The sequence below is a fragment of the Petaurus breviceps genome, unplaced genomic scaffold (assembly GCF_028583685.1).
Source record: "Petaurus breviceps papuanus isolate PSGF00001 unplaced genomic scaffold, PetGlider_PUasm1.0 90740, whole genome shotgun sequence".
NCBI classification, from domain to species: Eukaryota; Metazoa; Chordata; class Mammalia; order Diprotodontia; family Petauridae; genus Petaurus; species Petaurus breviceps.
Window position 1 is genome coordinate 2471904 of NW_027187330.1, and position 17910 is coordinate 2489813.

The 17910-nt window shown below is 46.8% G+C and overlaps 1 protein-coding gene across 1 annotated transcript; it reads left to right on the forward strand.

Annotated features, from left to right (window-relative positions):
• The first annotated feature begins 257 nt into the window (after window positions 1-257).
• Window positions 258-17251, forward strand: ZFYVE27 (zinc finger FYVE-type containing 27). The gene is made up of 12 exons (XM_069067150.1): window positions 258-471; window positions 1609-1806; window positions 3741-3811; window positions 6136-6322; window positions 6600-6695; window positions 7294-7406; window positions 8745-8881; window positions 9234-9305; window positions 10048-10192; window positions 14144-14190; window positions 15118-15199; window positions 15616-17251. The coding sequence occupies exons 2-12, from the start codon at window positions 1610-1612 to the stop codon at window positions 15678-15680; spliced, it is 1212 nt and encodes a 403-aa protein (XP_068923251.1). The 5' UTR covers window positions 258-471; window position 1609; the 3' UTR covers window positions 15681-17251.
• The last annotated feature ends 659 nt before the right edge of the window (window positions 17252-17910 follow it).

Below are 17910 nucleotides of genomic sequence, written 5' to 3' on the forward strand. Positions count from 1 at the left end.
GAGCCCAGAAGAAGGAGGCAGGTCACTTTACTGGTGACGTCACTCTAAACCACAGGAAGGTTGCTTAGAAACACAGTGGCTCCCAGAAAGGCACGCGCAGACGCAATGCTACCGCGGGCGACCCTAAGAAGGAAGTATGCAAAAAATCTAGGGCGGAGGCGAGGGTGGAGCGAGGTCCTCTGTGGACACGCCTCCTCTCCGTCCTTGGGGAGTCTGGACTATGATTGGGAGACGGGGAGGAGGCAGAGTCTACGCGTTGACGTCACGGGGCACGCTGAGTAAACGCCAATGTCGGCGAGGTTTCCGGAAGCTGTGACAGGAGCTGCTCTGGAGGGGGTGATACTTTGCTCCTGGGGCTGGGGGTTGCGCGCCTGACCGGGCCGCCCCCACCGGACCCGGGTATCGCCCGGGTCCCGGTCCCGATCCCGAGAGTCGCAGACAGACCCTCCCGGCCGGCCGGCCGCAGTTCAGGTACGTGGGCTCAGGCTGTGGGCAGCCTCTCCCTGGCGGCGGCGGGCCCTGACCATGCAGGTTTTCCCGGGGACCCCTCACCCCTCCCTGCTTGACCCCCGGTGCTGCGCTCGGCGGGGGGCTGCACGGTGCTAGTGGGCGAGGGCCCCCCTCTAGTTAGGGCTCGGGGCTGGAGAGACCTTAGCAGTGATCTGGTCTGTCTGCCTTCTGATAAAAACGGATGGAGACCGGGGGAGCCCTGAGGGCAGGAGGGATTGTCCCCGAGTGATGTTTTGGGGAGACGGCTGAATTGGGGGTCACAGGACCTGGGGATTTGAGTGCTGGCTCTCGTAGTTGTTGGGAAAGTAGCTTAACCTCTTCGTCTTAGTTTCTGTCTCAGAGATGAGGGGGTTGGACCAGATCAGTCCTTAATCTTTTTAGCTGTCATTGACCTCTCCGGAAGTCCGGTGAAGCCTCGGAAGAAGGTTTTTAAAGGCATGGAATAAAATACATAGTATTACAAAAGAAACCAGTTCTATTGAAATAGTTATCAAAATATTAACAAGTTCAAGGACTCCTGAACTAGGGGATTTGCAAGCCGACACCTTGCAGCTCTTACTCTTAAGGCTCCCCGGACCAGGAGTGCATAAGCTTCTTGTCCACTTCTCTTTCCACTATGATCTGCTGTAGGAAGAGGGACCTGCGGTATGTTTCCCCCCCACCCAGGACTGGTAGTAACTGGTGGGAATTTTAAAGTTCAAGGTTTTATCTCTTAATTCTATCTTTAAACCTGTTCTGGTTCAGCCCTTAGATATTCAAGGAAAGTGATGTGCTGGATTGTGGGAGGTATCCAGAATTTTGGATATGGGAACAAAAGCTATGCTTGATGGGTTACCCTCCTCTTTAGAGAAAGGATTTGAGGGAGCTGGTAAATTCTCTTTGAACCTCATAAAAGAGTATTTATGGTTTGACAGACAGGTCCCAAGACGTTACCAGATTATCCTTTTGAGGAGCAGGAATGTAAAATAATCAGTATCTCTGGGTAAATAATAGAATGTCCAGAGGAGCCAGGAGATTTTTTTCCTTGTCTTTTTACCTTACCTACTCCTTTCCTCAGTAATTTATTGTGTTTAATATTTACATTTTGATTTCATGTAGGATGCAGACACTAGAGCAAGAAGGCTGTGGGCCAGAGGGGACACCCACTGCTATGCCTGAGGCCCAGCCGGACCCTCCACCTGCTCCACCTAAGCCTCCAGTGCTTGACCTCTTCAACTTGGTCGTGTTTTATAAGAGGCTTGTTCTCTACCTGGAGCCCCTCAAGGATGCAGGTGATGGGATCCTCTATTTGCTCAGGTATGGTCTTCATGGAGTAGGGAGTCTGGTATCCTAGACATTCTCCTTCCCTATTTCCTGTAATAGCCATTCAGAAACCTGGACTGAATGTCACTACAGCTTAGATTTGATTCCTTGCTCTGGGCAGCCAAACCAGGTAGCCTGTGTTAGTCTGAAGTACTCAGTTCACAAGCATTTATTTAGCACCTACATTATGTTTTAGGCACTGTGCTCAGCACTGAGGATTCACAGAAATGCAGGAGACAGTCCCTGATCTCAAGGTGTTCACAGTCTATCAGGGGAGACAATATACAATATAGCATATCAATGTATTTTGGTGAATTCCTGTTTTTTTCCTCCAAGAGAAATAAAACTGAGGATGTGGAGAGATCGTTTAAAGGTGGATCTTGGGTTAAAACCCCTCCACTGAAATCTATGGGAATCTGTGATTTCTCTACCTTTGGGAGCCTGAAGGTATGAGATAAGCTTGTTCTTTGACTCTGTGTTCCTTTCCTAGTAAAGAGACTTGGTGTTGAAACTTTGGTCTGTAGTGATGATATCAGATCTGTGCAATCAGCCACAGTTTCCTAAAAGGCCACTCTTCTGTGAGCAGCCCTTCCTGTGGTAGCCCTGTGTCACCACAGAAGTCTTCATGAAGGGGAAGTTAGCATGGACAAAGCTTTAACAATAGAGTGGCTGCAGTGGGAGTATGGATGGAGTTTTTCCACACCTTAAAGAGGTTGAGGTTTCAGGATTAGTTCTAAAGACCTTTCTTATGTCCTATGTATTCTATCCTTGTTAATTGCTTGCTGTGAGATAATCAGTGATTAGGATAATGTAGGCAGCAGTCAGGCACTAGGTACAGCTTTCAGAAAAATACTATTCCAGAGTCTCAAGCTTTTGGTTTTTTCCTCCCAAAGAAAAGTGCATTTATATAAAAGCAGAGAAATTAACTTTATTTGGAAAATGAGGAAATAGTCCAATGAGATGGAATAAATATTATACCTTGTAAGACTAAGCAGTCTTAAATATATTTTTGTATTTGTTTATATTGCTTCTGGCTTTCATCTCTTAGCTTCTTTTCTCCTACTTTTTATCTCCGCTGGTCATTCATTGCCCTGTGCTCACAATCAAGAGATCATAGGCAGATATCTTGCTCTTATGAGTCTTTTCTTTACAGGAACTGAGCTTCCTTTTATAGGGGATGCATGTAACTACTCTGTCTTCCCCAGGTACTCCTAATTTACTCACTCACGGTCCCTTACTTCAGGAGAATGATAAAACCCACCTTCATAGAATCATGAAACTCTGAATTACAAGAAACCTCAGAGGTCATCCGATCAAGTCCACACTTGAATAGACCACACCCTTATGCATTTTGAAGTAATTTCAAAGAAGTGGTTAAATATGTTCCTTCGTAGGTGTGCTTTTTGTAGAGACTTCCCTGGTTATTTAGTCTAGGGGGTCCTTACCCTTTTTTGTATCATAGACCCCTTTGGCAGGCTGGTTAAGCCTCTGGACCCCTTTCTTAGAAGAATGCATTTAAATAAGGAAAAGAAATGCCAAATTTCAGGTGGAGGTTACTGAAAAGATGTATTTTTTTCATCCAAATTCATGGATCCCTTGAAATCTACCCACAGATCCCCAGATGAAGCTCCCTTTCTCTAGTCCCCTGAGATGGTCATTCTTCCCATCACAAGGATTAGTGTGTGACTTGTTCCTCACAGGTTTTCCCCTCCTACCCCTGACCTACTAATTAAGCCTCCCTCCTCTCCCTGCCCCTTACTTGATTACAGGAAAATCCTGTTCATTATTTATCATTTCTATTCCATCTAGTGTCCTGTCTTTGCTGCTTGTTGGCTCTGTGCTACCATACAGGATTTGCCTCCCTTTCTTATACTCTGTAGGAGGGAGTGGAACACCATCTTTACTGATCAAGGTTTTCTGTGTTGTAGGTGGCAGACACCAGTGTGTTCCTTGCTGACCTGCCTGGGCCTCAATTTCCTCTTTCTCACTCTGAATGAGGGTAAGAACTGCTTTGGGGGACTGAGGTAGGACCCATGTATTAATGAGATGTCGTAGAAAACTTGCAGGTTGGGGGTGAGTGAGTGGTAGCTTCTCTTTTTACTTTGATATTATTGCTACATGGTAGTATTTAACATGCTTAGAAATTGCCAAGGAACAAGGGCAGCCAGCCCCTGGGGCCATGCCAGTTATAGTGTCCTGTCCTTGCTCTCTTTTACACCAAACAGCGCTTCTGGATGGACCCATGGCCTCCTTCCATATTTGCTTCCAAAAAGCTGATTTCATTGAGGTTAATGGCATTCAGAATAGCAGATAAAGGATTTTTGCTTTGTAAAGACAGTGTAGGATCTGGAGACAGGAAGACCTGTGTTCAAATCCTGCTTCCGACTTGCCCCCAGCTTTTCTTTTCTTTTTCTTTTATTGCATGTTTATCACTAAGTACTAACTCCCATATAAAAACCTTTTCTTGTAACACTTAAATGATATGGTCATTCAAAACAAACGTCAGTATATTGAGCATGTCAGAAAATGACTTATTCTGTACTCTAGTCCCTCAGCTCTTCAGCAAGATGTGTATTGCTCACTTCCTCCTCAGTCTTTTGAATTCATGATTAGTAACTGTTGACCAGAGTTCTTGTTTTCCTTTAATTACTTTCATCATCATGAGTTATTTTTCTTGTTCTGTTCAAGTGTCTTTGCATCAGTTCATGCAAGTCTTCCCAGATCCTTTTGGATCGGTCCTATTTGCCATTTCTTAGAGTGCAGTAATATTCCATTTCATTCATAAACCACAGTTTGTCCAGCTCTTCCCTGATTGATGGACACCTGCTTTGTTTGCAGTTCTTCACTACAATGAAAAGTGCTACTATAAATATTTTTGTACGTAGTGGGTCCTTTCCCTTTGTCTTTGATCTCTTTGAGGTATATGCTTAGTAGCCATATCACTAGGTCAGGAAGTGTGCACAGTTTAGTGATTTCTTGGCATGGCTCCAAATTGCTTTCTGGAGTGGTTGGACCAACTATTAGTGCATTAGCCTGTCCTCCCACATCTCTTCCCAGCACTTGCCATTTTTCTCTTTTGCTGTTGTCGTTCTGATGAGTATGAAGTGGAACCTAAGTTGTTTCAATTTGCTTATCTTATAATTATTAGTTATTTGGAGCATTTTTTCACTTGTGGTTTTGGCAGCTTTGGTTTCTTCATTTAAAAACTGTCTGTTCATTTTCTTTGATCACCTCTGTCTTGATGCTGGCTCTTTGTTATAACTGCTTCCTTTGCTATATACTCCTTAACTATCCCTTTGATAATACATCAAGGAATTTTAACAGGTTTACCAACTTTTAGTTTGGAGATTTCATTTGTTTTCTTCCCTTTTTTTGGATATCAGGACAGCTATTTTTCCTTTCCTAGTTCTGCAGCCATCCTCTTATTCATGTTTTAAAGATCACTGACAGTGACTCATTAAACACATCTACCATCTTTCCAGCATGCCAGGTTATTGTTCAGTTGGGCATAGTCAGTCTTATCAAGGCAGCTAGGATTTTGCTTACTATTTTCCTACTTATCTTGGCTGTCACCTCCCTGTTAGCCATTTTTGTTTTGCCCTTTATGGTCAAAAGAACATTTTTCTTGGCAGAGAAAAAAGAAGCAAAATAGGAGTTGAGTAGCTCTTCCTTTTATCTGTTGTTTGTTGTCATGGCTGCACATACCTTGGGTGGTGGGCCTGCCCTTTCTTGGGTTTTCCTTTGCTTTCCATTTTTTATTGTTGCCTTTGGGTTTCCTTGCTGGCTTCTCCTGACACTACTTCTACAAGACTGTGCCATGCTTTTGCATTTATTCTTCCTAGCTTTCATCTTTTATATATGTCTTTAAAAAATCTGATGAGTTCCTTATGCATCCACATCTGTTCCCATAACTCTCCTTGTTTCTCCTTATCAGAATTTATTTCTTCTTCCTCAAGGATCTAATAGTTTAGCCAGAGGATGAGGCATATTAAAATAAATAATCATATTTTGACTTGTACTATAATTAAGTGCAGAGGAGAAGTGTTGGCTTTTTTGAATAACCTGGTTAAGAGAGCTTTGAATTACAGGTCAGAATGGATTATCATAGTTCATAGCTGGCCAGTCTTCATCTTTAATCTGAAGATGCAGATAGTGTCTTGAGAGTTCTGATAGGCATTCAGGAGCTCCTAGAAAGCAGGAACTGGTGCTGAAGCCATAGAGAGAGTATCTGACCTAATTGGTTTCCCAGGCAGCTGCCAATTCCTGAGATGCCCCATCCCTTTGAGAATTATCTTGTCTGGCTTGTTGCTCTCTTGCCTTTAGGTGCCTGGTACTCAGTGGGTGCCCTGCTGATTTCTGTGCCTGCCTTGCTGGGCTACCTGCAGGAGGTATGCCGGGTCCGCCTCTCTGAGCCTGAGCTGATGCGGAGGAAGTATAACAGTGTGAGGCAGGATGATCTGCGGAAGGTCCGGCTGTCACGGCCTGAGGCTGTGGCAGAGGTGAAGAGCTTGTGAGTGCGAAACATGATGGAGTGGATGAGTAATAACTGGCCAGAGTGGGGTTGGGCTCCTCTCGGGTTTCAGAGTGGGAGCCCAAGAGCTGGAGAGCTCACAGAATTGAAATGACTTGCCCTGCCCTCCTTTTCAATCGTCCCTGATTTCCTCAGCCTTCAGTTGTGTTTGAAGAAGGCCATTGACCTCTGCTTCTGGGCTTACTTATCCAATGGGGCCACAGGTTCCCCTGGTGCCCTTGGGACCCCTCATGGCTGCCTCTCTGTGCCTCTACAGCTTGATCCAGTTGGAGAGCTTCATGAATCGATTGTGCTGTAGGTGTGAGTCGGTCTATCGAGTGCTGTACTGGGAGAACCCAGCAGTGTCCTCACAGTGAGTCCCATCCTTCCCCCACCTCGTCAGTGTTCCTGAGAGGCATTAGATTAGGAGACAGGAAACTGGGCTTCTGCTTCTGGCTCTGGCCCCAGCTTTGGTGCAGTCTGAGGGGCATTATTTCTTCTTACTCAGTTTTTTCACCTAGGAAATGGGACGTTTGGGCCCTTTCAGTTCTTTTGTTCTCCGTTTAATACAATAAACATAGATGAGTTTCCAGCTTGAGACCTGGGGAAAGCTGGTTGGTTACCTTATGGGGAAAGGCAAGTTAATTTCTTCAGTAAGGGGAGAAGGGAAGCTCTCTTATCTACATACTCTGTGTGTACAACCATATGTGGGTTCTTGGGAAGAAGTGCTGAGAGCCAAGCTGGGGGCCATTGGATGTGGCACAGAGCTTGCTGGCCTGGTGGTCAGAAGCCCTGCCTTTGGTTGGTGCCCCTGGGCACATCACTCAGCCTGTCAAGCCCTGCTGCCTCCTTTGTCAGACAGGCTGGGTGGCCCCTGTCCGCTGACAGTGTGACTGAAGCAGGCCCTGTGCAGGGTGACTGTTGGGTGACGTGCCTTTGGGTGACCTTGTGGTCTGACTTCCTCTCTCCAGATTCTATGGGGCTCTGTTGGGCTCTGTCTTTGTGCTCTACGTGTTACCCCTGTGCTGGGTCCTCGCCCTTCTCAACAGCACCCTATTTCTGAGAAATGTGGAATTCTACCGAGGTGAGCACTTCCGGGAGGTGCATGCAGCGGTGGTAGGGGACACTTCTTTTGGGGCTACAGAAAGGAGCCCAGGAAATTGTAGTGAGAACCGGGCTTGTGCCTCTGTCCTGTGACTGGCTAGTTTAGTTGCAGGGCCTGTCTGCTCCACCACGGGGCAGCACCTTACCAAAGAAGCCCCTTAGCTCCTACCCTGGGATAGCTGCTGCATCTCTGAGATACAGCCTGGACCTGTGGGGGTTCTCTCCCCAAATCACGTGGCTCACCGGCCCTGTGCCCAGATTGACGATAACAGAATGATCTGCTTCTGGTGACAGCCCCTCCACGAGATTAGAGAACCTTTTGATGTAGTGATCACGCTAGTTTGTCCACTGCCTTATGCCCTGAAGAGATAGTATAGGGACCCCCAGTCATGGTACTCTGGTGCAGAGATGTTTATGGGTTTTGTATTTATGTGTTTTGTAAGGTGTTTGAACCAAGAATAGTCATCACCTGGTGACAAACATCACTCTGTACTTATCTAGACTGGGTCTTTAAAAAAGAAAGTTACTGATACATTATATCTTGACAAGACATTTTGTTATCAAACATCCAGAGAAACCCACCTTCAAAGGCCGTTCCTTGAAAACATTTCAGCAAAACCATCTTAGAGGATGTTACTAATAGCATACAACATTTTTTCCTCTCACAGTTTCCTGATTGTTTTTTCCAAAAATGTATTGATCTCCTTTGCTTTTATGTCACCTGCATGTAGCCTGATGGTATATGCAATGGACTCTTGTCCCCTTCCTTTACAAAGAAGAGAGAGAAAAATTAGACTGGTTTTTGAACCATACTTGAAACTTCCCAGTTTCATCGTACCTGCCAGAGTTTGAGTTTAGTTGGCATAGCTTTCAAGGACCCAGGGTCACTTCCAGCATCTAGATGAGGCCTGAGATAGGAATTTTGTGGATGGGCCAGGATTGTGATTTGCTATAGAGGAGCATCCTTGCTGATGAGAGATCATAGACCCATCTAAGATCTAAATGTATATAGATGCATCTGTATTTGTCTTTCTCCATCTGGTATTCTTCTTACCCAGGTATTCTGAGCTGAGAGGAGAAGGGTGAGAACATTATCTGTAGATAGGAGGTGGTTTGCTGAATTAAGAGTCATGTAGTCTACTGATGAATCAGGATGCATGGATTGAGGTCTTACTGTGTGCCACGCACTGTGCTAACTCCTGGGGATACAAAAGGCAAAAATAGGCCTTGCCTTGAACGCATTAACAGACAGAGAAATCTCTAGAGAGACTTTTTCTCTGTTTTTGTGCCTTTCTTTGCCTTGCTTGCCCCTGAATAGTAGTGACAGAATGCCGGGCTACCCTGCAGCAGCGGATGAACCCTAAGCTTCCAGGGAACACTGAGGAATGTCTGGAATCAGATAGTGTGGGGAGAGGAGCATTGCTGGATTGCAGTTCAACCCCCACTCCCACCGAGGTCAGTATCTAGCACTGGGACCCTTGGAATCTGCCCACCAGTGAACTTCCCTCAGCGATGCGCCGGCTGCTCTGTGTGTCTTCTTGCCTGGGCTCTTTTGGAATCCTTCATCTTACTTGACCCCAGCCTCTTTGAATTTCTTTAGGATGAATTGTGGTTTGGTTCCTATTTCTCCCATGAAGGTGCCTTTCTAAGTCTCCTATCTCAAAACCTGCCTCTTTAACATGTCTTCCTTGGAAAGAACAGGCATTCCCAGTCATGCTGATCTGGCCAGGGCAGGTAGTCCCCTTTCTTAATGAGTGACATTGGCTTCTCTGCCTTCCTAGATGATGTTCTAGGCCTTTCTTCACAGGACCTCACACCAGGCAGTGTGGAGGAGGCAGAAGAGGCTGAGCCAGATGAAGAATTTAAAGATGCCATTGAGGTGGGTATCCTTTGGGTAGAACCCTGTATGCAAGGGTCCCACATAAGTTAATAGCCCAGGAACTTCTGGTGCTCTAGTTTCTTTCTTTTCTCCCAACATGAGGGGCTCCAATATGGGGTTGTTTCTTCTATGAATTTTCTTGGTTCTGGGGTTCTCAATTTTGGGTGTGGCCTTTTTGTTTGGTTTTATGTTACTGGGCAGCCTTCAAGGCTAGCTTGCCAGATCTTTGGGCAAATGCTTTTCTTGTCAGTATCTTGGTGGTTATTTTGTGAGAGTTGAATGGCCTAATGTCTTCACTTTTTTCATTTTCAAAAATAGATCAGCTCATTGGGAATCTTCTTGAAGAGGGTGGAGAGGGTCTTAGGGCTTCTGATGGTAACAGAAGTAGAGTAAGGACTTCTCCAAGACTGAGAATAGGTTTGAGAAAATGGGGAAGTGTGGGATAAGCTCTCAGGACATCATCTAGAGCTTCAGGATGCTTGGCTTGGAGCAGTCCACACCCTGTAGCAGTCTCTCCCCTCTCTTTGCCATCTGTCTCCTCTTCTTTTCTCTCCTTCCCCCCCTGCACTCTGGGAGGCAGGAGACCCACCTGGTGGTGCTGGTGAGTATGGCTGTGTTGCTGGGGAAGGGCTCTGGGGCCAGGGTGGGTGGTTGGGCTAGCTGAACCCATCTTTGGATTTTAGCTACATGTCTTAGGGCTCAGTCAGCTGCTGGGCAGGGCTAAAAGGTACCATTCCCACAGGAGGATGATGAGGGATCTCCCTGCAATGTGGAATATGATCTGGCCCTACATGACAATGGTTTTATGAGCAAGAATGAAGTGATTCGAAGCAAGGTGTCCCGACTCACTGAGAAGCTGCGGAAACGTTATCCCACCAACAGTTTCGGTATTTGGTTGGGAGGGAGCAAGGGAAGGCTTGGGGCAGAGGAGGGAGGTCGGGGCTGAGGAGGTGGGTGGTGTTTAGCTCCAGAGATTAGGATTTGGGTATTAGGTCTGGGATCCTAGAACTGAGACAGATGCAAATGAAGTTTGGAGTGGAAAGGTCTTTGGAGACTAAACATGAGTTTTCAGGGAGGTAAGGAAATTAATGTCAGACCAGGCAGTTCTAGGAATTGTAGAATAATTTGACTCTGAGGTGAACCGTATTTTAGGAAGGCCTGAATTCTTCTAGAAATACCTAGGACCTTGATTCACCTGTTCAGTCCTAAATGGAAACAAAGTGAAGCACATAGCTTTTTCCTCCTAGACTTAGCTCATTGTGTGCTTGTGGAATGACCGTCAACCCCAATCCATGTATTTGGGTCAACCCTTGATTTGTTGGGGAAAGGGTATGTGTGGAGCAGCCAGGTGTGTCTGGCCGTGCTAGAGAGGCCTGGCTGAGGGTACTGAAGCTTGAAGCCTAGAGCAGCTCACTTTCTGGAAACATGAAGCATCTTCGGACCTTGGCTCCTCCCTACTGATAAGATAAGCCTTGGCTGAGAGGTCAGAAAGGCAGCCTTCTTTCCCCAGTACATGTGGCACCCACAGTGAGGCACATGTGGCGTGAGCTTGATTGACAAGGTCCGGCACCTGTAGCCCAGCCTGAAGCTGCATGAGCTGGGGGTTGACTGACTTAGGAAATGAATTAGTGACTGTGGAAGAGTCTGATTGTCTCTCCTTTCAGTAGCCTGATGGATAAGAACTTCTTTCCTCCCTGCTTTCTCAGGAGTCAGTGTATGTGACCTTGGGTTTGGACAGTTCTTCCCTGGGAGAGGAGAGGCCCAACCCCAGCTTTTGCCCAGCATGGGCACTTGCACAGTAGCCCTAGGCCTGCTTGTTTTTTTTAAGTTACTCCTCCCTGGTCTGATCGGCTTCTGGTTGGCCGTCCACTGGAGGGTGCTAGAGCTATTTGGGAAGAGTGAGCACTTGGGGTGAGAGAGGGGAAGTCCTGACTGGGTGAATTCCTAATCTTTTTGACTTCATATTTACCTTAAAAAAAATCAATCAGGCATTTCAGTGCTGGGAGGTCTTGGTTGGGCCCTCATATTTTCCCCTATCTGTGCTGCCTGCTGTGTATCATCACACTGATTAATAGAGATGGGGAATATTTATTTAGTTGGAGTCAGGGTCTTTCCAAATAGGGGCAAAAACTTTTTTTAGGCTTTGGAAGGAAACCAAGGACCTTTTATTCCTCTCTGATCCCTCTTGTACTGTTGCCAGAACTTCTTGTCCCTGTGAATATGTAGTGGTTTCACCAACTTCTCTGACCCTAAATTAAACTGCTTGCTCTGAGGCCTTGGTAAACCAGAGAACAGACGCCTGTGGAGAAAATATTCCTAGAAAAATGTGCCAGAGCTTTTGAATCTGAAGGCTGCTCTTAGGGCAGTTCCCTTACCTCTCCCTTCATCAGTAATGGCAGAGAGGCACTGTCTTTTTTTTTTTTTTTTTTTTTTGAGGGAAGGCAGGGCAGTTGGGGTTAAGTGACTTGCCCAAGGTCACATGGCTAGTTTTGTGTTATGTCTGAGGCCAGATTTGAACTCAGGTCTTCCTGACTCCAGGGCCAGTGCTTTATTCGATGCACTACCTAGCCGCCCCTAAGGAGCTTACATTCTAATGGGGAAGACAACCCATAAAAGGGAGGTGAAAAGCAGGGAGAGACAGGATCTTATGGAAGGTGCCTGATGGGGTTGACTGGCATAGGGGAGAGAGTCCTATGGAGCAGAGTCATTGCTGTAGCCTGGGAAGGAGTAAAGACCTGATTGGCCCAATCCTCTTTCAGCTGGCAGTTCTGGGAGGAAGCAGTCCATCAGAAGTTGAGGTCTCAGGGGGGGCTAGGTGGTACAGTGAATAGAGCACCAGCCCTGGAGTCAGGAAGACCTGAGTTCAAATCTGGTCTCAGACACTCAACACAAAAACTAGCCATGTGACCTTAGGCAAGTCAACCCCAATTGCCCTCCAAAAAGAAAAAAAAAGAAGTTGAGGTCTCTGGGGCAGAAGGTATTTCCAGGGGTAAAGTGAGCTTGTACCCTGGGGTAAAGAAGCTTCTATGGAGCAGTGGAGAGAGCTGAGTCAGCATTTTTGTTAAGCTCTTGGGGCATCATGTCTGTCCTTGAGTCGTTCTTGCCACTAGACTGAATTCTCCAAAGGAGAATGTTCTTTCTTCTCGTCTGAGCTTTTGCAAATGATGGGCCCCCCAGGACTAGATAGGTTTCTGGTCATCCTTTAGGGACAGATACAGTACTCAGAGTAGTACATCTCTGGATGTGGTGTTCTCTCCCTGATGGCGGGAGCATGACTCCATAGGTCAGGTGGGTGCATCAGGAGCTCCCTGACCATGTGTAAGAGAGCTTGCCAGGAAACTTGGGTTTCATATAATTTTCATTTTTAAACAAGTTTTTTTGATGCCTTTGGTTTTTTGTCAGTCATTTCTGGATAGAAGTCTCTCATTTCCTCCATTCTCTCCCTCCAGTGAATCCTCTAATCAAGAAGAACATTTAAGTGAACCTTATTGTGACAGTGGCCCTGTTGGACAGTGTATGTCACATTCTGCACTTGTAGTTACCCTCCTTTCTGGTCTCCAGTTTTTTCTTGAGAGGTGGGGCTCAGATGCTTTCATCCATCTCCTGCTTCTCTGGCTCTTGCCTTCCATTATAGTTGCTGCTCTGATCCTCAGGAGGATATCCACAGGCAGCTCTCACTCTTGCAACTCTCTGAAATGTCTTCATTTTTGCTTCCATGTTGGAGTTATTGGAACTGAAAGTTGCTGCCATGTTAACCTACCCCAGACCTCAGCTTTGGTGTGGCGTTTAACCCTGCCCTTCTACCCAGCTCTTCCTTGAGTGCTGATTCTGCTTCCAGCTCTAGTCTGCTGCTGCCTTCATTCATGGTCCTTCCCCCTGGGATAGGAGGACCGATGGGCACTGAGAATGCTTGTGTCAGGTCTCCCCTTCTTAGTCCACTGCTGAGCAGTTGTAGCTGATTCTGCAAGGAGTGGCCAGCTTCCCCTCTTCTGGCCAGTGTGGTTTCTCACTCCCGCTCTTAACTTCTCTTCTTTGTCACTGGTAAACTTCTCTTTTGTACCTTGGAGCTCTGTGCTCTCATCTTGATTCTGAGTACTTAGAGTAACTCTCTCTCTTCTGGCTTTCCTTCTTCCCTCATCCTCATTGCTTTCGGTGTAGGAATATCTTTGCCTACAGTGCATACCACAGAGAATTTGAATTATTTCTGGGGATTTTCAGGGTGAGAGGGAGAAATGGGACCCTCAGATTGGGAGGGAGCATTGCCACTTTGAATATAAGCACAGTGGTCTGCAGGGAGCAGCCCTGGGAAGTGGTCAGGTTTGGCAGGCAAGGTTGCTGGCACTTTTCCCTCTGTGTGAGAAGCCTACACGTTCTCCCCACTTTGTACTTCTGAAGCGATGCCTGCTTGCAGACAGAAACACCTTTTTGTCAGGCCTCTTTTTTGCTCACCACTTTCCAGAGATGGATACCTTAAGTCAGGAGCCTGCTAGGCAAGTGACTTCTCTAGGCTATGATGAGAAAGAGACTTTCATGGCAGGCAGGGGGCTTCAGTGGGCAAGCAGGGCCTAGGGCAGGTGCTTTGGCAGTAGTGGGGGTGGGGGGAATGCAGTATCTTCAAGGCCCACTCATTCCTTCTCAGCATAAACCTCTCCTTTGGTTCTTGGGCTTTCAGAAGGATGTGTCTCTTAGCCAGCTCTTGCCAGCCAGTATGACTAGCCTGAGAAATTGCTCTGAGTGTAAGCCTTTCAGGGAAAATAGGCACTACAGAGGAGCAGGGGCAGGTAGAGTGAGAGGACTGTGCCAGGTGATTGGATAACCTTTTGCCTCTTGTTTCTCAGGAAACTGTACAAGCTGCTCTGCTACCTTCTCAGTGCTGAAGAAGAGGGTGAGCCTTACATGTGGTGGTGAGGGCCTCGTCCCAGGCCATCCCAGGCCTGGTTCCCCAGCTGATCCAGGCTTCTGCATGGAGTGGATCGCTTTCCCAACATAACTTCTCATTTCTCTAACATTTGGCTCTTCCCTGTCTACCTTAGGATTGCAGATGTAGTCTAGTGCCCGGATGTCTTGAATACCCTCATATGGCATCATAGTTCTCCATTTGTGGGCAGTTGAAGTCTCTCCCTTTGCCACTGGAAAGATACGTAAACATAGGAGCAAGGGAAGCAGTTCTCACAGGCGCTTGCTGCCCTCACCTGGGTAGAGGCCTAATGTCTTTACCTTGAATTTTGAAAATAGTCAGCTAGAATTTATTAAGCACCTATTACATGTCAGGTACTGTGCTAATTAAGCACTGATGTTTAGCTTAATTAGAAATTGAGTTGGGTTGGAGATGATGAGAAAATGTTATAGCTTCCTCAACCCTAGATACCCTTTTCCATGTGTCCTTCCTGCCTTCTCCCTGGTCTTTGAAGTCAAGATGCCCATCAGTCAGATAAGGGAAGCAGAGGTCATGTTTGGGTCCTGTTACTCTCTTTCTTGTGTGTAAGCATATTTCCAGAGACTAAGAGGACACTCAAATTGCCCAGCATCAGAGGGTTAGGATGTCACCTGAGAGCCACTGAGCTCCCTGGTCTGTCCCAGTTGGGACTTGAAGTCCCTAATGGTCTCCTTCCTTCCTTATTGTGAGACTGAAAATTCTTAGTTCCTTCAGTGAGATCTCTGTTGGGGAGCACCTGAAACTTGGGGTCTGGAAGGTAGACCTGGAGAAGATCCAGCTATTGGGAGCTTTCAGGGGAGATCTCATGGTATAGAAGCTAGGGAGCATGACCCTGAGCATGAGGAAGAGACTCATCTCGTGATCATCTCTTCACAGCGCAGCTGTAGTAACTGTGGAAATAGCTTTTGTTCCCGGTGCTGCTCCTTCAAGGTCCCCAAGTCCTCCATGGGAGCCACAGGTGAGTGAGGGGCTAAGGGTGAAAAGGAAGACAGTTTAAAGTGCACACTGAGAGAGATTTGGATCCCAGTTACAGGGGCCTTGTTTACATTGTTTTTTTAAAAAAAATGTTGACAGTAAATAATGTGAGTGCTTAAAGTTGCCTCTGGTTCCTTGGGGGAGAGCATTGTTGTCACGGTGGCCATGAAGTCTCCAGGATTTCTCAAGAACTGCCGTTTCCATGGAAAAGACATTCTAAAGGTCAAGTTAGTAAGGACGTGAGGAACAGTGGGGTGGCCTGTAGTTACTGATAGGGAGGGCTGATCCCTCTAGCCATTTGCAGGAACAAGTAAGAGATGAGTGTGTCTCCTTTTCCTGTGGTCAGGGGACTAAGATGGGGGTGTGGGTGCCTCTCACTGAATTCTTTCTTCTTTTCAGCCCCTGAAGCACAGAGAGAGACTGTATTTGTATGTGGCTCATGTAACCAGACGCTGAGCAAGTGAGAAGAGAGTCCTGGAGGGGGGCACTTGTGAGCCCTCCCTGCTCACCCTCCTCTCCTGAGCCTGCTCCAGAGGCTATCAGTTTCCCCAGATCCCTCATGCCATTGTGTGGAGGTAGCGGGGCAGAGCTGGGTGTGAACATTGGATAGGTGCCTCCCCTTCCGTTCTCCACCTGTGACATACCTGCCCTGGGGTCACTGATGACATTCCATCTTCTCTTTGTATTCCTCTGGATGATTGAAATGGTAGCTCCCCTCAAATCTCTGTTCAGGGTAACCCCTGACTTGCTAGAGGTGTCCGCTGGGACAGTGCACTACAAGGGAAGCAGGATTGAATGGGGAATTAGAGTGGGCAGAATTAGAGTGAAGCTAAATCTTCTTCGGATTACTTGTAAGTAGGGCTTAACCTTCACCCTCTGGCCTTCATGGTACTGGGAGTTGTAGAAGGAACTGGAACTACAAAGCCAGAAAGGAAACTTTGTTGCACTAAATCAACCTGTAGGGAAAGAAACACCTGAGTACTTGACCCCGGGTGATCTTCCCGGGGAGCTTGGCTAGAGTGGTTGGGTGGTAGTCATAACCTCCTGTCCATGTCATTTCAGTATTTCAGTGCCCCTACGAGGGCTGCCGTTGAAGGCTGTCTCCATGTGACCCTTGGAGCTGTAACTGGCAAGGGCTCAGAATGATGACTATGAAAGACCAGTTAGGAGAAAGCCAGTTAACTGTGTGTGAGCTGTTCATAAAGACATTGGTGAAGCCTTCATCACTTCAGCCCTCACCCCACCCCACCCCATTCTCACAATCACTCCCTTGGGAAGTATGATGGTGAAGGGAACTTCTGAATCCTGTTTTATCATTCTCTGATGGAGAGGCAGCTTGGGAAACTGGCTAGCTTCCTACCATGTCTTCTCATGCCTCAGTAGACTTCCCTTCTGCTACACAGTCCCATAGTTGTTCACTCTCCCTTTAAGCAGACTGTCAAGGCTCCTCTGCCATATTATAGATGGGCTCAGAGATGTAGTGGTGAAGCCAGGATATTCCTTTGACTCTCTGTGGCCTGCTCAATTAAGGGATTGTTTGATGCTGACCACACCCTTTTATTAGTTTGAGGCAGGTATCTAGTTTCTTGAGGACCAAATGGGCACTTCCCAGGATGTGAGCCTGGTCAGGTTCTCTTTCTACACTGGCACTTCCCTTCCTGTCTTAGAAATATTTATTTATTTATTATATGGTTCTTGGGAACAGGGAGTGTTGGGAGTAGATTAAAGAGGAAGCTGGGACTGCCCTTAACCCTGAGACTATTTCTGGAACTATGAGGTTCCTTCAGACATAGGACCTAAGAGACTCAGGTATTTCAGGACTTCACACCTTCCCACCTCATTCCCCCCACCCCCCTTCACTTGGAGGCACCCCTAGGATCCCCAGGGTTCAGCTAGATCTTTGTGCCTCCTCTTTCTACCACCTCTTCTATTCTTTCCCCTTAGAAGTGAGAACTTGGATATACTGTGCTTTACACTGGAGGTGTGCTAAAGAAATCTCTGTGTACACGGAGACAATAAAGCAACATCAGGCCATGTGTGTTACTCCTTTCAATTTTTGCAAAACCTTTACTCCTGAGGCTGGTTAACTCTAACCGTAAGTACTTCCAACTGTGACTCTTCTGATCCTGCCCTCTTTTCTTTGCTGGGACCATCTTGGACAACAGTGGCATTTTGGCCTTTGATTGCTTAAGCTGAGACTTTTGTTGACTCTCCTGCCATTGCCTTATTTAAAGAGCTGCTACCACCATGACATTGCTGTCGGCAGAGTGGCCATCTGGACCTTGGACTGGAGTCTAGGGGAGGTAATCTCCAATACTGTAGGAGAGGCAGTTTGAAGTTCTCTCTTCAGGTAACTGGGAGAAGCAGGTCTAGAGAATCAGTCTTGGGCCAGACTTGTCACCTTCTAAGAGTTGGAGGTGGGGCTGGGGTCAGAACAGGAGAGCTAAATAATGCAGACTTTGGAGTGGTGAAAACAAGAGCTAATCTTCGTCAAGACAGGCCAAGCAGAATTTACTGGGGCCTGAGAGAACACTGTGGTTAGCAGTAGGTATTAGAAAACAGGGTTGGGTGTCAGGTTGGGTATTCTAGGCAGTACAGAGAAAGATCAGGGAAGGGTGGCCTTTTGTATGTCTTAACACTGAATTCTAGTTCTTGTAGCATGGAGAGGAAGACAAGAATAATGGGAAAGTGTAA